The sequence below is a fragment of the Canis lupus genome, chromosome 9, assembly GCF_048164855.1.
Source record: "Canis lupus baileyi chromosome 9, mCanLup2.hap1, whole genome shotgun sequence".
NCBI lineage: Eukaryota > Metazoa > Chordata > Mammalia > Carnivora > Canidae > Canis > Canis lupus.
Window position 1 is genome coordinate 61,947,909 of NC_132846.1, and position 23,918 is coordinate 61,971,826.

General features: G+C 47.1%; 1 protein-coding gene and 1 long non-coding RNA gene across 14 annotated transcripts in view; one reads left to right on the plus strand and one right to left on the minus strand.

Moving 5' to 3' along the window:
- FOXN3 (forkhead box N3) overlaps positions 1-23,918 on the minus strand; it is a 393,365-nt gene that overhangs the window by 160,903 nt on the left and 208,544 nt on the right. For all 13 annotated transcript variants that reach the window (XM_072839648.1, XM_072839646.1, XM_072839645.1 and 10 more), the window contains one exon: positions 10,940-11,076. In XM_072839648.1, the coding sequence (XP_072695749.1) occupies positions 10,940-11,076 (137 nt within the window). The remainder of the gene's footprint in view (positions 1-10,939; positions 11,077-23,918) is intronic.
- LOC140640367 (uncharacterized) lies at positions 10,426-14,653 on the plus strand. Its single transcript, XR_012037059.1, has 3 exons — positions 10,426-10,748; positions 13,490-13,644; positions 13,734-14,653. It is a non-coding gene; the product is annotated as an uncharacterized lncRNA (long non-coding RNA).

A 23,918-nucleotide genomic window follows, 5' to 3' on the forward strand; every position in this document is an offset into this window, starting at 1 on the left:
AGCTGGGACACAAGCAAGACGACACAATCATCAAAAGGAAAAGTCTGGCAATGGTGAGGAAGGAGAAGTTAAAACACATGGATTTTCTGTGGGCCAGGCTCAAGTGCTAAGCATCTGACATGTCCTTTTACTTCATTTAATGCTTCCGGCACTCCTTTGAGGTCAGAATCATGGCCCAGATCCTCAGGGAAGCTGGGTAACTTGTCCAAGGTGGCACAGCCAGTGGATCGCCCAGGCGAGGTTCAAACGTGCAAGGCTTCCTGAGACTTGGTGGGATTTGCTCGGAGCCTGGTTCCACAGTGTATGGTCTGCAGGAGCCGGGGGGCAGCAGGGGGGCTCCAGTCCTGGTCTGTGCCAAATGTGTGGGGCTCTCAAGTCTGGCTTCGTCAGTGTCCTCTTGCACGTGGTAGAAGGCCCTGCCCCAGGCACCAAGCTCATCAGGCACAGGCCCCGAGCAGAGCCCATTGTCTGACCTCTAGTCTACCAAAGGGGCACAACTCGGACAGATGGGGAGGTGGGGGAGAGCTGGGGAGCCAGCACTACTCTTAAGAGTTTGGGATCTCTAGATCTTTGTCACTTTTCTGCAGCTCCACTGCTTCCCAGACTTCTCTCTTCCTCCTGAGGATGTCATAGCGGCTGCACCCAATAGTCTGCCTGTGGGACCAGCAGAGGGCAGGGGGGGGCACCCCACAGCAGGTGCAGGAAGGCACAAGGCTGGGCAGGGGGCTGGGGGCCTGAGGAACTCTCCAAACTGGCCAGAATACCCACCTCCAGTGGGTGACTTTGCTGGAAAGTTTAGAAGGGGGAAAGTCTCTCTATGTGCCTCGGTTTCCCTAGAAGCTGAAAAAGGGGTGTGTGTGTCAATTTCTAGCCCCAAAGAATCCTAATATAGGAAACTCTGCTCTCCTTATAGTTAAAAAAAAAAGCCCAGCACTCCCGAGCTCCACCAATGACAGAAGGAAGGGAGTCAGGGAGAGAAGGAGAGGGAAGGAGATAGAGAAAACTGGTAAAAATCTTCTCGTTGTTTGCTTCTGAATGGGTCCCCCACCCCCCACTTTGACTCCTGCCAAACTCGAGGGGGGAATGTGTGCCAGGGGGTGAGGAGTACTCAGTTTGTCACAGGGATACAGGCGGAATAAGCAGCTGGTTAGCAGACTTTGACCAAAACTTTCCATTCAAAAGTAGATAAATACACAGGGAACATGTCTCAACTTGGACTCTTGTGATTAAGCAAGTCCATCGAGAAAGATAAGGATTAAGAAATGTGTCTAAATGGTTTATGGATGTTTTTTTTTCTACGTGGCTTAAAAAAGCAGCCAGAGTTAGCAATTAACTAAATTTCTGACACTTCGCACCCTCTTTCTGCACCTTTCGCATGTAGGCATGGTCTCAAAGATGGTTTGACAAATAATATGACGTGGACCTTACATAAGAAAAACAAAAGGTTCAGAATGTGATCAGAGGCTCTGGCCAAAAACATGTGGTTCTACAGAACAAGGACAGCGGTTTGGCTCTTGCGTGGAGATTCACACAAAGAGTGGGTGTCGCTCTCATTAATTCAGTGGGTAAACAATAGGGGGAAGGTCCGGATGATTTGATGGACAGCTTTTGGAAATGATCTTCTGCTTGGCAAAACACTGCAGTGATAATTTTATTCACACGGAAGGAAATGCAAGGAAGTGTCACTAAAACAAGGGAGGTAATTATAGGGCATGAATCCAAAGGCTGGGTGACACAGAATAAAGAGTAACTAAATTAGTCCCATCACGGTCTTGAAATCTGGACTTAACAATTTCATGAGAAGAATCTGACCTCTCATTTCTGAGTAAGAAAGCCAGGCACGTTTTTCCTCATGGTTTGTTTCCAGCATAGCCCTGTAGGCTTGGAGAACTGCAGACACTCTGCCGTAGAGGGGGTGCCCTCTCGGTACCTGCCAGAGCAGCTCAACAGACTCAGAGACACAACATCTCAAGAGTTGGAAGGGAGAACCCTGCAATTCTCCCAGTGGTAATTAAATCTTTCCAAAGGACCCTCCCTGGCAACTAACTGGTTGTCTATTCTTGACAAGGATCCCCAGGGGTAGCTCGTTCACCAATCAACCCAAACATTTACCCATCAACCCCAACACTGGTCCAGCTCCTGTTCTGTGTCTGGCAGAGGGTTAGATGCTATTCCAGGGGAGATACCTTCTTTAATTGAGCCCCAACCTTTCTCCCTGTAACTTTGACCCAGTGGCTCCAGTTCCTCCTGGGGGAAGCTCAAGATGGCAGGCGCGATGACCTCCTGAAGGTGTTCTCCTCCAGGTGACACATTCCCAACTCTTTCTGGACCTGCAGAGCCAGGCTGGCTGCTTTCCGCATCATCTCCAAGCGCCCTCCCAGCTGGACAGAAACTTCCCAGTGAGGTCTGATCCACACTGAAAGCGGGAATTACTGGCCATCCCATCAGTTGTTCAAACACTCGTCATTTATTAATATTATTGAAGACTACTTACGGCGCCCTTCTGACCAACATTCACTGTTGACACACTTAGAGTGAACGAATCCTTGCCCCATTCTATCTCCCTCACATCTTTTATGAATGATGGGTCCCACTATTGCTAAATCTAATTATATTACACCTCTCTGTTTAATCCCCCTCCCTTTCTAATCTGTAAAATCTATAAGTTTTTAGCTCTGATTGGGAAGATGAGGAAAGAGCAGGCTTACACATGGCACTGGTGGGTTTTTAGTTTCTATTGTGATGAAAAATTTGCCAATTTTACACTGCTGCAAGACAAAAAGCACATGTTGCTTTGCATGGTACAGCATTGATTGTAGACATTTTTGACAGTTCTTTCATATTTCGAACACAGAGCTCAATTTCTCCCCCTCTGGGAAGATGAGGAGTTTGACAAATATGCAGAACGCAGGTCATCCCCCGCTTTGCGGACACTGCCTAATGATGCCTAAGGTGCTCTGATCAGGAATCCACTGGGTTCCCCAGTCCTGGTCCTCTGCTGCTCATGGAAGAGCAAATAACAGGAAGAGAATACAGACCCCAACTCCTGGTGGGTCCGCCGACACCGTTACCTTCTAACCAGAGGGATTAGGGATACAGAACTTCCTCATTACCTGTCATCTCGGGATATTTATCGGTGGATTTTAAGAGCTCCTAACACGTTTGCTGTTAGACTACAAACCAGGGACTGAGGGCACCCAAAGAGATCGGGGACCAAATGGTAAGTCTGTGTGGCTCTCCTGGCATCTGAGTAAAATGGATGTGATCAGCCCTGCTGCTTGAACATTCAACTTTCAAAGTGCGTGTGAAAAGAGAGTGAAATTGGACAAGTGGGCACAATATTCACATGCTACGCCTCGTACCTAAGTGCTCAAAGATAACGGGCTGTTTGCCATTTAAATAAGATAATGTAGGACTGAAGGAGAAGGAAATGTACAATGAACAGCGTAATGAAGGCAAAAGACGAGATTAAAAATACTCTGTGACTAACTCAGAAAATATAATGGAAGCCAACAGATAGTATGATTTGAGATGCAAATAAAATTATAGCCAACCAGTGGATTTTTAAAGCTCACGCTGTAAATGAGCACTGTTTTATTTTTTAGTATGCAAGAGTGAAACCCTACAATCTTCAGCCTTTTGTACTGTCTTGCCAATTTTTTTAACAAAATAAACTTTACATTTGGAAGTACTACCATTAGAAAACCTTGTCATTCACTCCCAGAGCTGTTTCACCACATGAATTTAGCATATCCTTCTACATATTAAGCACAGCGAGGCTTCATCTTGATTTTTTGTAATTCAGTATTTTTTTTAAAAATTACTATAAGCAAAAAGTTGTGGTTTTAGCATACTCTTTCAAAATACATCATACCTCGCTCACCCTTTTAAATTGAATGTACACAGATAAGTGTACTGAATATGAGAATTTAAAAAAACTATTCAGTTTCCAACAAATAGATTGTTTACAAGTAAATATTAGAAATGTAATTATGATGCAACTAATCTAAATCCTCACATTCTTTTTTCATGCTTTGCCGAATTAAAACTTGCAATGACACGACAGTCCAACAACAGAACTCCTTCAGTGCAAGTTAAAACCAATCTTATTGCGGTTTTACAGTTCTTCTGCCAACGATTAAATGCACACCACTCTGAATAACTGGAAAGAAAGATGTCTTATAAGTTAAAAAATTACTGGATGCTATCCAAGCAATGAATAAGCTCTTCCTCGCTGTGTGCAAATTCAGCATTTTAGTGGGGGAATTAACACAGTTATGTTAACAAGCTTAAGATTCTAAGGATTTTCTAATCTTCTAATTGTCTAAAAGGATGAGCTCCCCAAACACCTTCCTCCTTCTCACCTCCTCCCAATGCAATCCCCCATTGGCCATTACTAACTCACTCCTTCAGCCAAAGCTCACTTAACCTGGTAAGGACTCACTGATAATTTCATTAATTTGAATAAATACTGACCACTCTCTACAAGTTCTATATTCTTAGTGGCATTACTCTGCCAAATAGGCACTTTAAAAAAAATTACAAAGAACAAGCTCAAAGCACATGAATAGGGTAGCAGGCAGCACTCTGAGTCAGCACTAAAACCAGCCATTTTAGTGCAATTAAGACCCTCAATATCAAAAGGCCAAAATCTTTGGAAAGGCCATTAATGTATTTTTCGTGGCTCATTAAATGGTTCTGAAGAGGCAACAAGAAACATAAAGAGCTAAATGACAAGTGTGAATGTCCAGGGTTTTCTTCATTTTTTATTTACTTATTATTTGCTTAACTTATTTATTTTTTAAGTAGGCTCCAGGCCCAGTGTGGAGCCTAACGTGGGGCTTGAACTCAACAAACCCTGAGATCAAGACTTGAGCTGAAATCAAGAGTCTGATGCTTAAATGAACCAAGCCACGCAGGTGCCCCCAGGATTTCATTTAAAAAAAAAAAAAAAAAAAAAAGTGAGAATAACAGACACTTTAATGTCTTGACCCTGGAAACTTTAGATAAAATCATCCAAATAATAATTCTCTAGGCTTAGATCATCAAAGTCTTACGGATTTTTCTAACTTCACACATAGTAGGACTCAATATACAAAATATAAAATAGGCTATCATCATTTTTAGAGTGAAGATATTTACATGACAAATAGAAGAGGGGTTGTGAAACAGAAGTCCCCTCACTCGGGGCCATGTTCAGCTAGAGCCCCACTGTGGCCAACCTATCACATACACCAGAGGCATACAAGATGCTGAGATGGCCTTGCCCATATCAAGGAAGCATGAAACCATGCTGGGTCTAGCTCCTAAATTCATTTCACTTCATTAAATTTCCCTTCTCAGGATGTCTGGGTGCCACAGTCGGTTAAGCATCTGACTCTTGGTTTCATCTCAGGGTCATGGGACTGAACCGGCATCATGCTCCACGTTCAGTGTGGAGACACTCTCTCCCTCTGCCTCTGCCCCTAACTCATCATGTGCACTCTCTCTAAAATAAATAAATAGATCTCAAAAACAAATTCCCTTCTCTGAGAATGGATCAGCCAGGAAAAGCTCTACAAACCATACTTTTTGACTGATTCTAAAACTTGTTCCCACCTATGGTAAGAGATGACTAAAATGCTTCTTCTATAAACCAGTTTTGGATTGGCTGCTATACCAGAGAAGATGTTATGTAAGTTCCACCCACATACACACTTTTTAAAAACGGTCTGTTGTCATAAACACTGTACTGGGACATCCACTATTTACAGGGCACTAATCTATATTGTAAACTTTAAATGTTCCAGCTATAAAGTATCAAAATCGCAAAAGTGGAGGAACAGCTCCCCACTGGGGAGCTGTTTATTTAACCATCAGACATGGAGAAAGGTTAGAAAATGGGAAATTCCTAAAGAGCTGGTGGGAGTGTAGATGGGAACACAGTATAAAATTGGAAGGCAATCTGGCAATATCTATATGAAAAAACAATAAAATATGCATATCCTTCAACAAGAAACCCCATGTGTAGGATGGAGGGGGCATATGCAACATAACCATTAAAACAGACAACAGAATTTTTCTGAAAGACTGTGGGCAAGAAACCCAAATATACCATCCCTCCCACCTCTTCCCAGGCTGAGAATCTGAAAGCCACAGTGGCAATGGTTCAGAGTCCTATAGGAAGCCAGTTTAGCATGCTCAGTTGGAGTTCCCCGAGCCTGGCCTTGAGGACCTTACAAAGCAAAGTTGGGTGCCGTTTCATAAAAATAAAGCTCCATGAACTTTAACAGTCAAATAACAGGCATATCCCCTCATACGGCTCAGTAGATCCTATGAGATCTACTAGATCTAGAGAACCTAGAGACCTAGAGAACAAGGCAAAAGCAAGAGCTCCCAATAATCAACCCTTCAAATGTATTTCAATGACAAAAGAGGCCTAAAGGAGATCAGTCAAAAAGGCTCACTGCTGTGACGATCTGACTTTTCATTGCACCAAAAATGATGTGGATATTTAAAATCGATAAACTCAACTGGTCTGTGTGTCGAAATCTTCTTTTTCTGCTTTGTAAAGTTACAAAGACAGCACAAGGTTCCCTTATACCCTTCACTCAGTTTCCCCAATGTTAAAAGCTTACATTATGAGGGACATTTGTCACAACCAAGGAACCAATGCTGGTACATGACCATCAACTAAACTATACCGCTTATTCACATTTCACTAGCTCTTCCCTAATGTCTTTTGGGTTCCAGGAACTCATCCAGGATATCACGTTTCCATTCAGTCCCTTGTGTGCCCCTAGCCTTCTCGGGTCTGTAACAGTTTTCCAGACTTTCCTTGCTCTTGATGACCTTGATAGCTTTGAAGAGCGCTGGTCAGGTATCTTGTAGAAGGCCCACCCCACCCCTGCCTTGGGGACAAAACTCCTGTCTGGTGTTTTTCCTGTAATTAGGCAGGGTTATGGATTTGGGGGCCCGGCGGAGACTGCAGAAGTGAACTGTCAGTTCCATGACATCATCTCAAAGGTGCCTACTGTCCCAATCTCACCATGGGCGTTAGCTCTGATCACCTGGCCAAGGTGGTGTGTACCAGGTTTTCCCGCTATAAACTTCCTCTTCTGCTCCGTCCATACTCACTTTGTGCAAGTAAGTCATTAAAAGTGTGGTCACCCAGGATGGGGAATTAAGCTCCAACTCGTGGAGTGGAGGAGGATCTCCCTAAATCGTTTGGAAGTCTTCTGTATGGGAGATTTGTCTCCCTACCCATTTACTTACTCCGTCATTTATTTACCTCAGTGTGGACTCCCAGGTATTTACTTCACATTCGGGGTCATAACCCAACACTGTTATTTATTTTGCTCCTCAAATTGTCCCAGTTTTGGCCACGGGGAACAATTTCCGGTTGGCTCCAGTATCCCTCTGAGGTGCCCCATTGTTCTGTGTTTTGAATCACTCCTTATTTTCTGGTTCTCTGTATCTTTACCATCAAAAATGCCTTAGTAATAGGGCGCCTGGGTGGCTCAGTGGTTGAGCATCTGCCTTCGGCTCAGGCCGTGATCCTGGGATCGAATCCCACATCAGGGGTCATGGGATCAAGTCCCACATCAAGCTCCCCATGGGGAGCCTGCTTCTCCCTCTGCCTGTGTCTCTGCCTCCCTTTCTGTCTCTCATGAATAAATAAATAAAATCTTAAAAAAAAAAAAGCCTTGCTAAGGAAAGGGCTGTTATGAGTGAAATTGCTTGTGTCCCCTCCCACCAAAATTCATGGGAAAGTCCTGGCCACCAGTACCTCGGATGTGAACAGTAATTGGAGGTCTACTTAGTGAAAATGAGATCATACCAAAGGAGAGTAGGCCCTTCCACCAATATGACTCCCGTCCTTATACAAAGGGGGGATTGGGATATGGACAGCACACCAGGAGAGCACCACGTGGAGATGAAAGCAGAGCCGAGGTGATGCCTCTCCAACTCAAGGAACGCCACAGAACGCCAGCAGCCACCAGACACACCAGGACAGGGGCCTGGGAAGGATACTCTCTCACAGCCTCAGAAGGAATCAACCCTGCTGACAACTTGATCTCTGACTTCCAGCCTCCCAACAGTGAGAAAGTAAATTTCTGTTATTTCACTTGGTTCCTGCCCTGTTACCGCAGCTCCACGAAGCCAAGGGCTGAGGTCGCTGAGCTCTGCATTTCCATCGAAAACCATTCATGGTTGTGGCATCAAATGAAGCAGGTACAGGGCCTAACAAGCCTCCCAAAGGGCGTGCTGGAACCCAGGGGCCTGATCTACGGGCTGCCACAGTTAGCATCATAACTGGCCATGTTTTCAGAGGCCTCGTTTTCCCTGCAGTTTTCAGCCACCTGCAGCCCGGTGCAGAGCGCTACTTGCCAAGCACACCTGCAAGTCCTAGTGAAACCAGCCATCGAGTCTAATCACCGTCTTCAGCAGGCTAAGCACCAGCTCCTGATTGCTGAGCACTTCCCAGGTGCCCCGCATGCCAATGCTGCAAGGGGCTGACAAGTGATTCCCTGCAGCCCAGCAGACCTGCCACACCAGGTCAAGCTGGCATTTTTGGGTCCCTGTTCAATGACTTGTTTTGTTCCATGTCCATCTTCCCTCAGTCACACCAACAAGTGGCCCGATGGCTTAGCATTGACCGGGATGTCACTTCACTGTAAGCTACACAAATACCATAGTCATCCGGTATTTAGGATCTGTAGTACAAAGACACACACCAGAGGATCCTGGAACAAAATCTAGGCATGAGACGAAGGGACTGTCGTCTCCAGGAGAGAGAAAAGTGACTTGCCCTCAGACTGAAGACACGGAAGAGGCCAGCTAGAGAGAATCTGATATGCCATCTCACTCCACACATCCAGTGACCTTTACGGAGGTGAAATCTGAGTGCCTGCGTGGGTAGATACAGAAACTTTTTTTTCTTCAGTCACCTGGGAGAAGAGGAACTGGAGGTGACAGAGCGGGATCTGAAGTATTCGATCAGAAATTATTCTCATTACAAAAGCTCTGGTTTGTCTGCATTTTTATGCCTATATTAAAAAAAAATCAAATGAAGTCATTAAGCTTAGGCCAGCTCAGTAAGCCTCTGCCTGCGTCTGCAACCCCCAGAGCTCTGCCATAATCCTTCAAATTATTAAATAATTACTGTGTCTCCCTTGGGGTCGCATTTGGCAACAAAATACCATCTAAATGAACCAATGATATGACCCAGTGAGTAACACTTATGTTCTTAACTTCCTAGGAACAAAAGGATATGAAATACTTCCAAGACACAAACTGGGGAGGAGAGTGAGGGTTTTCTGTGGGGTCTGGAGGGATGGGTAGAGAGTAGAATGACAAAGGACCTGGAGAATCGGGGGGAGACTTCCAGTAAGTGTCACTGCCTCCCCCACCAACCTCAGCTATCAGTGAATCTCGCATCCCAGTTCCCTTCCATCTCAGGAGTAGCTACAGCCACAAGGAGAAAACCAAGCATATGGCTCTGTCCTTCTGGACATTTCTACAATGTAGGTTGGGTTGCTTTGGAAAATCCCATTTTATCTCCTACAGCTATATGACCTCAAGCTGTCATTTCCAATAAAGTATGCCTGCGCTGATTTTTATGAACATAGACAAAAGCCACTACAACCTTTTTTTTTTCCTCCCCCAAATCTTTCAAACCAACTGTAGTTGCTATGTAGGGTTATTTGTTTCTAAGGCAACAGCGTATATCTAAGTACTAATGGCCTGTCCTTTTGCCAGGCAACAAACAGCCTTGTGATGCAACTGCACCTGTCTCGGCTACGCGTTACTATGGAGATGCTCCAGTTGCTATGGCTACCATCACGCTAATCGCCTAGCAAAGGCAGACATACAGCAGTCTTCTCGGAGAGCCCAGCTGTTCCTCCGCGTCTCTTGCTGAAGACTGATTGTCTAGGGCCTGTGATGGAATGCTTCTCAACTAAGATACACAAGAACTTCATTAATGCGGTTTCAGAGGATCTCACTCCGTACTCCCCTCTGCAGAGCAAACACCAGACAAGGGAAAGAATGCAAAGAAGTGGACCATAAAACCACGGAAATCTACGAATCCATGCCATCCCTCACTGACATAAACTTGTAGCCCAAGGATGATTTCTCTCAACTGGGTGGTTACAATCGAAACACTTCTTTATATTAAAAAAAAAAAAATTTTTTTTTACCCCTTCAGGAGTAAAAGGATCCATTTCCAACTCTAGCGCTATGTGAGATAAAATCAATTTTAAAATTCGTATCTGTGTTATGGGGCTATTTTTTTGGAATCTAACAATAACACCTTCTTTTATCTTTTTTTTTTTTTAAGTGACAGGCTTCCTACTCTCCCCTCCAATTACATCTTTGTAAAAATGGCACCCATGACCTCACTGTCTCAAAACAAATGGGCATGTGAGGAGGAATAAAAGTCTCCATTGTTCTCTGCTGTTCTCCTTGAAGAGCCAAACACCAAGTAACCACAACAAAATGATCGCTCTGGAGCACCATCTACATGGAGACCAGGAATGACAACAATCAAGTGAGTCCTTCAGCGAACACCTGTAGACATTCTGAGTCAGATGCTGGGAAGATGGAAGCGCTTACCTGACTCATGCCTGTACTTCTATCCCAACAAACCGTGACACATGGAGATGTTAAAGCTGTCAACTTTTCTTTGTAAATGTTTCTACCCAGGAAGACAGTATTTCGCCCACTGTGAAGCCTTCTGAGCACGTTCCTCCGAAGCAGCAGAAGCGGTAAGGTTGGCAGGAAACACAACAGTGGGTATGCCTCCAATAATACTGCATTTCTTTCTCATTTATCTACAGTTATTTTTAATATCATACAGCCTATTAAATTAGTTTCAGTGCCTGTCTCTGCCAAAATAATGCAACTTCAGTAGCCCAAAAAAAAAAAAGAAGAAGAAGACGACTTCTGAATTGCTTACCTTTGATATGCCTGAGGAGAGGCAGGAGGTGTATTGAACACGTGTGAGTATGGGTGGTAAGGTGTCTTTTTCAAAGCCTGAATTAGATTTTGTCTATACTCTGGGTCTATGCACCACAATGACCCTTTCCCGATGCTCTGCAAAGAGAATTAAAACATAAAAATGATTAATAAAGAAACATTCAATATTCTGCAGTAAGTAGACAAAGAGCAATTACCACAGTTACTTATTTTTAAAAGCCTCTCACTTATTTGTCATTGTTCGCCAGCCAGAAATATGTAATACTGGACACTGATGGTACGGCACCGTAAAATGTGGGGCAGTCTTACCTGGATTAGGGCTGGCAGACGAAATGAGCGCGCTATTACCAGGTGATGCTGGGACAGTAATATTGTGATGTTCATATCCTGATGGCCCCCAAACCCAGATTCCTTTATTATTTTTCAGTGTCAACTCTGAAAGGATCCCCTTTCTAAAAAAGTGAGTCCTAACTTGGTCAGATTTCACATGTTGAAAGAAAAAGAGGGTGGGCTGTCTCCAAACTCCCATCTCCACTGTAAAAAAAAAAAAAAAAAAAAAAATCTGAGAGTTGGGTTTGGAAAACCGGCTCATTTCGGGACCACTTCGCAAGAAAACGGAAAAGTAATCCGCTTGTTTTTTCCTACTTATTCACCAAAGAACACATTTAAGCTTCACATGGAATTCTGTAATTACCTTCCCCGAGAAACAAAAGAACTCAGGCAGCAGTGAGAAATCTAAGCCAGAGGCCGGTATTTATTTTCTGGACTCCCAGGTTCCCAGTACTCCACCCCCATGGGGCCTAAGGGCAGAGGAGTCCTTAGAAGTCAAACTTAAAAATGCAAATTTCCTAAAACTGGTTCCATGGAAAGATTTGCTTGGAGGCCCACTTTGGGTCTGTGGACAGCATTTTTATAATAATAATAATAATAATAATAATAATAATAATGTCAATCCTTCCTGTGAGGCCCACGGAACTGGCAGCAGGCCGGGCAGTCGCTACTCTCGCTGCACGCTTTCAAGTCACCGAATGTACCCAAGCTGTTTGATAAAAGGTCGTTTGTAAATATTTACTGATTTGGAGAGAAAAGAAGTCAAATTACATAAACCCCCACCCACCCCATGCTTGCAGCCAAGGGACTGGCTCTCTTCTTTTCAGAACTATTGTACTAGGGAAACATTGAGAAAGCAAACAATGAGACTGTTTAACTCTGGGAGGGAGGGGAGAGACTCCAAGAAAACCCCTTAGAAGGAAAACAAAAAAAATGAGTTATTCCTAAAATCTTTAAAGAGCCTTTTAAAACTCTGTATTTCAGTCAGGAGTTCAGCAAGTAGTTTACTTACAGACTTATTCACGGAACCCATTAAAATTCTTTACTATCACAACACCAAGGAAGCAGCAAAAACTGGAGTTAACTCTTTCTGGTGCAGTGAGAACAGAGAATGGCTCAGAAAGCCAAGATCAGCGTCCGGTCGGATCCACCCCAGCCTACCCGCCCCCCCAGTGTGGGGGGGCACAGGCCTGAGCCCAAACACACGTCTCAGGCAGGCCAACCGGCCTCAGCTGGACACCAACGTCCCAGTGTAACCGTCTGGATGTTTAAAGACGTGAAAAATGTCAACTTGGAGAAATTCAATGTCCTTATGTAGCCTTTCCTTTCACGCATGCATTTTCAAGCCCAGAACAGTTCAGGGGCACGGATGAGGCTCTCCCAGCAAAGCAGGCAGGTCACCAAAGAGCTGCCGGGACCCACCTGTTCTTTCCTTTGGAAAAGAGATGCAAAGCGCATTTTCCAGAGAAGGGGTGGGGGAGGACCAGCCAGACCAGCAACTACAAATTTGGGTAATGTAAAGAACAAACCACAAAAGCTAGCAACTCCTTGGCAGGAGTGGGTCCTGGCCTGACTCCACCCAAAAGGCTCCCCATGGGATGGGACCTTTCTGCTTTGCTGGAACACAGGGCCCCTATTCTGCTACCTTGAGGGCCAGGGTCCACAGGCAACCCAGGCATTTCTGGCAACCCAGGCATTTCTGCAATGACATTTTTTCAGTTCTGGGAACCTAAGGGCTCTGTTGTCAAGGTGGCTTTCAGGGCGGGGCTGTTTAATCTTACAGGGAATAAAAATATGACAAAGAAATGAAGGACAATTGACCCTCTTAGGCAAATAACAGTAAGACAAGAATGTGGTTTCTTCTAATCCTGGCCTACGTCTCCTTTTTTGTTATACTACATTACTATTTATGAACTAAATGGGAAAAAACCCACACTTGGGGGGGATGGGTTGCAAATTAATGATCCAGGTGCAAGAAGCTGGGGGGTGGGGGTGGGGAGTGACAGTAGCAATCGGGAATTCTGGAGCCACAGAGAGGGTTCCTGTGTGGTCCTGGACAAATCAGGGTCCTCAAAAAGTCTTGGCTTCCTCGTTGGCCAAATAAAAAACCCCTTAGGAATGGGTGTGAGGCCCAGCCATAGCCTGATGTCAAACACCTGTAACCGTGATGGTGATGTCATGAACATCTCCTCTCTGGCAGAAAAACAGGAGCAGAGCTGGCTATCCAATGCCTTTCATTCAGTCAGATCTGATTTTCCCAGAGCCGTCCATCATAAAGAAGCACCAAGTACCAACAGAGGCAGTGGGAGGAGCCTCCAGCAACTCCCAGGTACTGCTGGGCCTGCGCTTGCTACGGTCAGTCACTTGTCCCTCACGCAGAAAACCAATTCTGACTCATGGCAGCCTGGAAGCTCAATCAATGCTCAAAGTTTTCTTTCACCCAGGTCTTCACACGGTGGTCATCAAGCCCATCAAGCTGAGGTCTGACCTCAAACTGGTCAGCATGCCATCTACAACAGTCATTCACCACAGACATTTGCCCAAGCTTCATTCAGGTCATGGCGACTCCTACCTGGATCAGTTCTGCATTTCACCAGGACCCCTGGAATTGCTGCTAGGTTTTCGCAGACCAGACACAAACTTCAAAATCTCATACTTGCCATTCCCAAAGAGAGAAAATTGAATAAAAACAGCATCTTCAGGACACACCCACGGGGACACAATCATCTGTCTACTCCCTCCAATGGCCATACAGAGCTTGAAAGGGACAGAAAGAGCCTGGCACTGCATCTCATCTGCAAGTGTCCTTCTTGGTCTCATGTAACGGCTCCGAGGAATAAAAAGGTCAGCTCGAAAAAATTTGTAATGGGAATACGCACAGAGAGAATATTCAAGTTTCTTAGGACAGGAAAAATTGGATTTAATGCCCCTAACAGGGGAAAGGCAGCTGTAATTTGATTATAGTTGTGTAATAAGTTTAGAGTCAGGGCTTTTACAGAAATTTCTGCATCTCATCTGAAGAACAGGGATTTTATTTTTTTAAACCGGGACAACTGGGGATCCCTGGGTGGCTCAGCGGTTGAGCATCTGCCTTCAGCCCAGGGTGTGATCCTAGAGTCCAGAGATCAAGTCCCACATGGGGATCAAGTCCCACATCGGGCTCCCAGCATGGAGCCTGCTTCTCCCTCTGCCTGTGTTTCTGTGTGTGTGTGTGTGTGTGTGTGTGTGTGTGTGTGTGTCTCATGAATAAATAAGATCTTTAAAAAAGTAAAAAATAAAAATATAACCCGGGACAACTGTGGGGGGCCATACATCAGGAAATATGACGGAATTCAAAATAATAAAGAGGAAAGATCTTCACTGAGAGATATTTTTCTGTATACCTATTCTTTCAGATGACATCTATCTATATACATGTTTACAAAGACGAAAATGTGTCTCTGAGTGAAGATCTTTCATACACGCCCATACAGTTGAAAAATACTAATGCGAAAAGTAGAGGGGGAAAATAAATCGAGTAAGAAGACACGGATGTGGCCCACTTTTGTTTTTTAATTAAAAAGCACCTGGGGAATAATAGACAGCTCCTTGTGAGCAATAAAAAACATGAGTAAGCAAGAGGAAGCCTATATTGGAGTAAGAACTGATTAGTTAGAAAGGTTAAAAAACAAAGGAGATAAAACAACAAAATTAAGTCTTAAATCTAACTTCTAACGGTAACATTTTTTCTGAGATGTCTCTAAGCAAGTCGTGAACCTCTCCCATCCCTTCACACAGCTCCACGGACCCGCACGCAGCACATCTTCCATCAGCCTGCCTTAGTACGTACGGGCCTTCATGTGGGGGCTCCAAGTTAGGCTGTCAATTCCTGAGATTAAGTACTAAATTTTAAACATGACTTTCAAACTGTGGGCTATCACACAAGTGGGTCATGAAATCCACATTACGGGTCACAACCAGCATGGTTTTTATGCAACAGAAGATAACCAAAGGGATGAGAACAGCATTAAGTGTGGGATGTAAGTAAGACAATCTGTGAAATGCAAATTGTACACAGGTGCGCCCTGGATGGCGAGGGAACAGGCACGTCGTGCTCGGATTCTGGGTCAAAGAAGTGCGGCGGGGGGACATGCTGGTCTAGGACAATGGTATCCCCCTCACGCCCCTACCTTGTCATCACTTCTCAGGGAGAAAGCCTCCTTCCAGTAGTAATGGAAGATGATCTCAACATGACACCTAACACAGGGGAGGAGCCCCGCTGGGGGAAGAGGGAAGATGACACAGGGCCCAGGTCAAAATGGAGTGGGGAGCTGGGTATGTGTTCTCAGTGCATTTGAAAGGATTCTTCTTGATGTTTCCGATGCGCCATTTCTGAGGGTGCTTCCAACACCACCTACCCTGGTTCAATCCCTCGCCCATATGGTCCCCTCCGCATCCAGGCACCATGGGGGCCATGAGGGTGAATACAATACAAAAAGGCACTGCTCTCTTGGAAGCTCAGATTCTGGAGGGGGAAGAAGACAGGCAAGTAAGCAAAGAAATAAATAAGCAAGGTCACACCAGCTGGAATGCCTGCCATGAAGGAAATAATGAGTAAGGAGTTAGAAGACAGGAGCTTGCCACTGTAGGGATAAATGGGTTGGAAGGGGCAAGAGAACCCGTGGAGGCCTGTTAGGAGCTGATGCCACAGTCCAGGCTTGAGGGGACCAGGTGGCAGCAGGGAGGTGGAGGAAGGGCAGCTTCAGGATGTACTACTGGACCTGGCAACAGACTGGAAGCGGCAGGTAAAGGGGAATGATGAAGAATGGTCTGGTCTGAGCAACTAACCGCGTCAAAGATTGAGAGGGAGGGATGTCCGGCGCCCATCTGCACATAGAACCGTTGAGGTGTCTGATGCATTAAGAACTGCTGATCAAGGTACTTGAATGACCTGGCTGGACACAGGACATAGGCCACCTCTTCCTTCCGCTGTAGGCTCGCTGACCCCAACCCTCATGACAGGAGCTCAGGGATGAGCAAAGATGGATCCGAGGTGGGCTGGCTTTGGAGGTTTAACACTAATGGATTCTATAGGCGAGGCTGGGAAACCTCTGTCTAAAGGGTCAGAGTGGATATTTTAGTCGTCAAAAGGCCACCGGGTCTCTGTGGCGACTACTCAACGCTGCCACTAAGGAACCAGAGCAGCCACAGGCCTGAAGGACAGGCCAGGTTGTGGTTCCTTCCATAATCACTGATCAGAAACACAGCCCGTCGTCCGCTGCCCCCTGCCTCCCAGCTCCTATACTCAGACTCAAAGCTCCTGTAGTTCTGGGAACCTAAAGCCAGGTAAAGGGTCTTCGAAGGCTAAGAGAGTTGGGCTGGGTCCTGTGGGATTGGGGTGTGTGTGCCAATAATGGCCGAAATGGAGTGCTTCGAGGCAGAAAAGGGAGGAGTGGGGAACGGGGGGGGGGGGCAGATGGGCTAAGTAAGCCTGTCGATATTCAGAACACAGACTCTGAACACAGACTCTGGACCTCTAGACTATGTAGGTCCAGTCCCTCTCCCTCTCTGGGTCTGTTTCCTCCTCTGTAAATCAGGTGGTCAGACTCCATCATCCCATGAACTTGTAACCATTTGCTCTGATGACGTGTTGCTAGGGATTCATTAATGTACATGGGCTTTCGTTTCCCCACTTCCTTCCTTCCTAGTGTCCCACTCCTTCTGCATCAAGACACTTGTAGTATTTATAGATGGGGGCCCCCAGACATGACATTTTTCATTAAGTTGCCATTCTAATCCAACAAATAGAAAGTTCTTTTGGGCTCTAGAGAGTGGGCTGAAAATCCACTGGAAAGAGCTCCTGCTACAGCCACCAGCCCCAACACACACACACAGGCTGGTCCCAGGAGGGGAGAATGCTTCCCAGGCCCCCAGCCCCACAGGTTCCTCCTCCACTCTGGAGCTGGCTCCTGCTCAGGCTCCTGGGGTCAAGCTGGCCTAAGGGAAGAAGAGAGGGAAGGGAGGCGGGGAGGGCTGGGGGGCTGTGGGGGCGGGGGGGGGGGGAGGTGCAGATACTCCCATAAATGGCTGCAGGCTCCCTCCTTCCCCAGAAAACCCACCCTTGGCCCCCAGACAAGGCTGAATCTGGACTTCAACAAGTCACAAACTTATTCTGACTTCCCTGGGCCTCACAAAAGAATGCCCCTTGGGTCTTGTTCTGAAGCAGGTCACTGAACACTTGTTACTAGGACACACCATGACACAGAGACAGGGTCCACTGTTTAGGGCACAGGACCTCCAGAGGAAGGCAAACAATAAACAACTCTGAAGGGCTGCAGAAGGGGACCAAAGGGCTACAGCCTAACAGAGGAGGACAAAGACGAACCCCGTGGGGGAGGAAGGTGTTAACACTGCGTGCATGCATGCGTGCACACACACACGCACACATACACAGGGCCCTTGGCCAGCCCCTCCTGCAGACCCACGGGATGCCCACACCCCCTGTGCAGGGCAGCCCCCCGGATGGAACACGCAGCGTCTCAGACTTCTCACCGCCCCCTCTCCCCTTCCCACCGGGCCCCCCACATAGTCTCGCTCCCTCGTGTTCGCGCTTCCCGGCCCGTCAGGATGGTGAAAGGCAAATACGCCCATGTGCCCGTGACAGGGGCCAGAAGCAATGCCAGGGCTTTCCCGGGGAGCATTCCAGAATGCATCCCACACACGGCTCCCAGGCAACAAAGGGATCGACCTACGTGGTTCTTGTCTACACTGCTTCCCTGCTGTGTTACTGGAAATAAACCACTTGTCCGCCCAGACCGGCGCCGTATTAGACGTAATACTATCTTTTCTGAGTCACGTCGGGCTCTCAGGCTCAAACGGGGTCACGCACAGGATGCACCCGAACACTGAACCCGGCACGTAAAAGACGCTTAATCAATTCAATTTCTCCTTTCTGTCAAAAGAAGTCACAGAAGCTGGGTGACGCTAGGAAAAATAAAAAAGAGAGAGAGAGAGAAAGAGAAACAGAGAACAGAGAAAAGTTACACTAACCGAAGACCACGACCTCAAACCTCACCAAAATGCTTGGCAAGTGAGGGATTCCTAAAGGCCCTTTTTGTTCTTAGACTCTGTCATTTATCATCTAAAGACATCAAGGGGGATTTCTGAATTTTAAATATTAAGAAAATGATCTGAGGAGCTAGCCAAGTCCATGAAAGACAGAGAGAAGGAGAAAGAACAAAAGTGATCACAAAGAGTCTTTATCTAAATAGATCGTCGTTCACTTCCCCAAAACAGACAATTACTCCAGAAGAAAGATTTTTTACAAAGAAGTTCCATGATCTGACGTGGAGTTCCCTAACACTTTACAGTGTGGCCCGGTTTGAAATGCCGCACTGTGCTCTCCCCACTCCTCTCGCATTGTTTTTTCCCCCAAGAGGAGGAGGGATGAGAAAAGAGAAACTACACCCAGACAGAAGTACGGAAGCTTCCCTCAAGGCCCCAGCCCCGTGTGCCTCAGTCTCCCTCCATCCCGGGGAGGCAGGACCCTCCCGGCCGCTGGCATCGGGAGCTGGAAACAGAGCCCGATAACCACAGCCACTGAGCAAGGTGTCCTCTGAACATCACATACACAAATCACCCCCAATTCTGCAACCGTCCTGCTGTTATTTTTACAGACGTGTTCCCAAAGCTACAAAGACGGAAATCACGATCAAGACGTCACCGGCACGATACTCGGATACACGAGCTGCAAGGCGGTGCTTGTGCACACCTGGGCTACCTCGGAACCCCCGCTCCCTTCACGAGCATCCGTGGACACGGGGGCAAAGGAACGAAGCGGGGACAGGTAGGCGAGAGCCGGCTGCAGGCACGCGGGACATGGTTCTCCTGCCGGGGAGACGCCGGGCGGGCTCTGTGCGTGCTAGTCACACTGCAGGATGATCGGTCACTTCCTCGCATCCACACCTAAACAAAACCAAAATCAACCCTAGAGATGCCTTAAAACTGTATTGATCTCTAGGAAAAGCCAGGCGTGGCTGAAAGGGCTGGGAGGTGTGAAAGGAGACCCGTTTGTCAGAGTTTACCAGGGCTTTGCTTGGCAGGAATCTGTCCTCAGTTCGTTCTCGATCTGGGCAGTCGGGTTTCTTCTCGGTCCTCCACTGCCCATTAGTACGGTTTCCCTGGAGCAGGGCCGGGGGCAGACCCGAGGCGTGTCAACTCACGAAGGCTGGCAGAGCTAGCGAGTGTCTGGGTTGAAATGAGTTATTTCTCGGACTCTCTAGGTGACTGTTTCCCAACTGCCAAGGCCAGGCAAGGGCCTGACGACAATCCATAATAACAATCAATGATAAAGTGATCACCAAGCATCCAAAATATGTATTTACTGACAAATACTGTCAAACTCTACACTGGTGATTTCTAATAGAGGAGGGAACACCAACACCCACACATACACCCGCACCTGCACACACACACACACACACACACACACATCCCCTTCATACTCTAAAATCAGAAGGCCAAAGAACTGGCATCCGTAAATTCACTGCTTTTATCCAACTGAATCTTGGGATTCTTCCAAATGAGTTTCACCAATCTGTCCTTTGGGGACCATTAGCAAATAAGGGTTAACGATCTGAAACCTCACAGTGTTACCTGGGCAGGCTGAGGAGGAGGAGGTGTGGACACAGACAGGTTTAAAAAGAACTCTCAGGCACTTGCAAAAACACACAGGAAATGTCCGAGGCTGCTTGTTTTATCCACTTCTAAAGATAGCCAGACTACAGCACTTCAGAGAGTTGAATTCAAATGAATTCCAGATATTGTGTGGCCCCCCTCATAGCCCCGCCACATACACACAATATACGGACAGATAAGTAAGTTCTTCGTGACCATTTAACTGCTGACAACTTTATTGCAGATACAAAGATATTCAGATGTAGGAGGTTTCGTCATCTGATATGAAACCGGAATGCACAGTGATGTGATAAAGTTGTCCAAGATGTGGATATATTCTTTCTTGTAATTTTTTAATAACAACGGTTTGTATCACACTCACAATCTTAAAATAAAAACTGCAAAAGCAAATTACCAGGAGGACACATGGTAGGATAAAAGACATAGATTGCTTTTTCATGCTTTTTTTTTTGTAAGTTTAAAAGGCAAACTCACCTAAAGCTAACAGATACAAAGGGAGGTAAATTTACCATTCGTTGCATTGACAGAAATAAAATCTTGGTTATTTTAAAAGTTCAAGACCCAGGAGGCGCCTGGGTGGCCCAGTCGGTCAAGAGTCCAAATCTTGATTTTGGCTTAGGGTGTGATCTCAAGGTTGTGGGATGGAGCCTCTCTCTCTCTGTGTCTCTCTCTGTCTCTGAAACAAATAAATAAAATCTTAAAAAAAAAAAAAGTTCAAAACCCAGCTGAAGTGAGGAGGGGAAAAGATGCCAGGCAGCTCCAGTTCTGGACTGAACTTGCACTCTTTCCAGTACCTCTACTTTCTTTAAAGTGATTCAGGTGCTGCAAATGATAATTAACACAATGTTTTATGGAGGGTGATAAAGGCACCTGTGGGTCTGACAAACAGAGATACCCTCGGCTGGATTACATCTGGCCCACGTAGTGCCACTTTATCTGCTGGTTGTCAGTAGTTACTCATCTATTTTTAAATGTTCCAATATGATCTTATCTAACTGGCACATATAATTTGATCACCTTATTTCCATAACTAAAGGTTGTTGAACGTATCTAGCCAGGTAAAAGTTACAGTTATGGGGTGTGTGCATGTAACTGGGTTGGAACATAACAGTTATTCCTTTTGTTTAAAAAAATAATAATAAAAACTCTCTCTCTCAGGAAAACACGCAATACTGGGTTGTTGGTTTGTTTGTATGTTTGCTTTATAAGGGGTGGCCACTGGCTAGGGGACCAACCTGTTACCAGTCTCCCTAGGGGTCCACGAGGGGCCTCCGCTGGGGTTCTGGGGCCAGGAATTCAGCTTTAGGCTGCGGCATCTTGCTACAACCAAGTCAGCCCGCAATGAAGGGAGAAACTTCCTTTCCAGCAGCAAAGTGGATCCTTTCAACAAACAGGGTTTGAGAACCAGCTGATGTTGTGACATCCGTCGCAAAGACAAATCTGAAACCAGCCCCAACCCAAGTGGGAGAAGCAACAAGGAGCAAATGACACGGTAAGTGTTGTGGATTCCTTTTCAAATCTTGTGGGTGCTGGTCAAGATATGGATAGATCCTGCGGGAGCAGAGGGTGAGGCCAAATCTGCTGAGGGAGGCGGTGGGGCTGTCCGGGAACCTGCAGGTCAGAAGAGGCAAATCCAGAACCCCAAAAGTAACTGAGGCCTCCCTGAGCACTGGGCAAAGGGAAGGGCGGTGTGGGAGATGGAGAAGGGATGCAGAGGGAGAATGAACCAATCCTGTGGCTAGCACTGAGGGAAACATTTACGTGACCAGCATCTACCCAAAAAGCCCAGCTGACCTGGACCCAGGGAACCACATGAAACCACACGAAACCTGTGGCGAGGCTGAGCGACCTGACCCAGTGGCCACCTGGAGTCAAGGCAGGGTGGGGTCTAAACCCTGTCCCCTCGTTGGCCTCACACAGAGTCCCCCTGAGGCCAGTTTCAAAGTCCTCACCCTCATCATCGCATCTTCCTGCGTCCCTGGGAGGTGCCACAGGAGGTGGGGGCGGCCAGCCTCCGAAGATGCATCGCTATGCAGGGTGCTAGGTTACAGTGAGGCTGGGATGTGTGTCGCCTGGAAGAGCTGGTGTCCACACGGAGCCACTCACGGCGGGGATTCACCTGGGCTACCAACACAGCGACCCACCAGATGGGTCCAGGGCCCTAAGGGGCACCTGCATCTGCGGGCTTCCCAGCTCACCTGAGGACCCACTATAACCCGAGGCACAGAACACACGCAGAAGGCCCTCCCGAGACGGAACCAGGAGCTCATGAGGTTAGTAACTGGCAATTACATGAGGTGACATGAGAGCAAACAAGAGAGGAAGTCGGCCGAGGGTTAGGAGTTACCTGATTATTATGCATAAGGGGAAAGTCTCCGGTTTAACACTCTACACGGCACATTTCACCTGATGGTGTAAAGTACTCTCTGCCCAGCATTTCAGGAGCCCTGAAAGGGACCTCAGGAAGGCCAACTGCAGCCGGTGTTCTGGACATCCCCACGGGGCGGGGGGCACCCCGAGAGCTGAGCACCTTGACGCCAGTCTCAGACCATGCCATGAAGATTTGTTGGGGTTCCCCAAAACAGCCACCCCCTTGAGGACCCGTGGAAATTACACACACCCAAAATTTTGTTTTGCTTGGTATATTGCTGAGTCATTTGGCCTAGATGCCGGTTGCCCCTGGAATTCGACGTGCACCCAAACATTTGAGTTAGCAGTGGTGGTGGCAGCAGTCGCAGCAGCGACAAGAATAACCAGTACCATGAACAGACCACCGACCACATGCCAAGCGCTATCCCGGGCACTTCTCAAGCATCTTTAATTTTCCCCACAAACCTAGGACAACAGAGGGAGTGGTGGGACCCCGCAGAGGATAACGTTAAAGCCCAGACAGGTGGTTAGCTGACCTGCCCCGGGTCCAATGCAAGCAAGGTGACTCAAGAACCCCGACGCGCGGGGATCTCTGGGCGGCTCAGCGGTTGGGCGCCTGCCTTCGGCCCAGGGCGTGATCCTGCAGTCCCGGGATCGAGTCCCACATCAGGCTCCCTGCATGGAGCCTGCTTCTCCCTCTGCCTGTGTCTCTGCCTCTCTCTCTCTTTCTCTCTGTGTCTCTCATGAATAAATGAATAAAATCTTTAAAAAAAAAAAAAAAAGAACCTGATGCCCTCCCCTCTAAAAGGTGAGTCTGCTACAAACATTGCAGCCAGTAGGCCGCAGTAAGACCTTCTAGCACGTTCCGGAGTGAAACCAAATGATCCGGGGGCCACGTACCGCAGTAAATATAACAGACATCCTTTCCCAGAAGGGCACATAGGCTTCCATCGTTTGCATCAGAGGAGAAACAGGGTCAAAAGTCCCCGCCACTATGAGGACGACGCAGGCACATGGCCACCAGCAGCCCACACATCACCTTTCCGTTTGTACCATGAACTGCAAAAGCAATCAATTGCTCCGGTGGCCCTCAGCCACTGCACGAAAGAATCCTGACATGAAGCCGGTTGACAGCCAAGGCAACAGGCTCCCAAAAGACAGGGGCTTGCCCCAGATCATAACCCGCAACGGGCAGAGCCAGGACCCACGTCTCAGGCCCCAGGGCCACCTCCGTGTTTCTAGCAAACCACGCTTCCCTGAGCAGAATCCAGCCTGCAGGCCGTGTTCTCACGTCTGTGTGTGCGCTCCAGGGAGCCCCTCACGTCTGTGTGTGCGCTCCAGGGAGCGCCGGCATCTTCACCAAGACAAACAGGCCCCCGCAAGGTGTGGGATGACTCGTGAGTGTGTCCGTGTGAATGCTTACATCCCCTCCCCCGGGTGGGACCCCCAGTCTTGGGATCCACCCGGCACGGAGGAGGTTCTCAGAACTGCGGCCTACAGTAGAGAAACTTGAAGGGAGTAAGGAGACAAGGGACTTTGCTTTGGCAGACACAGTCTAAAACGGGGGAGGGAGAGCCAAGCTC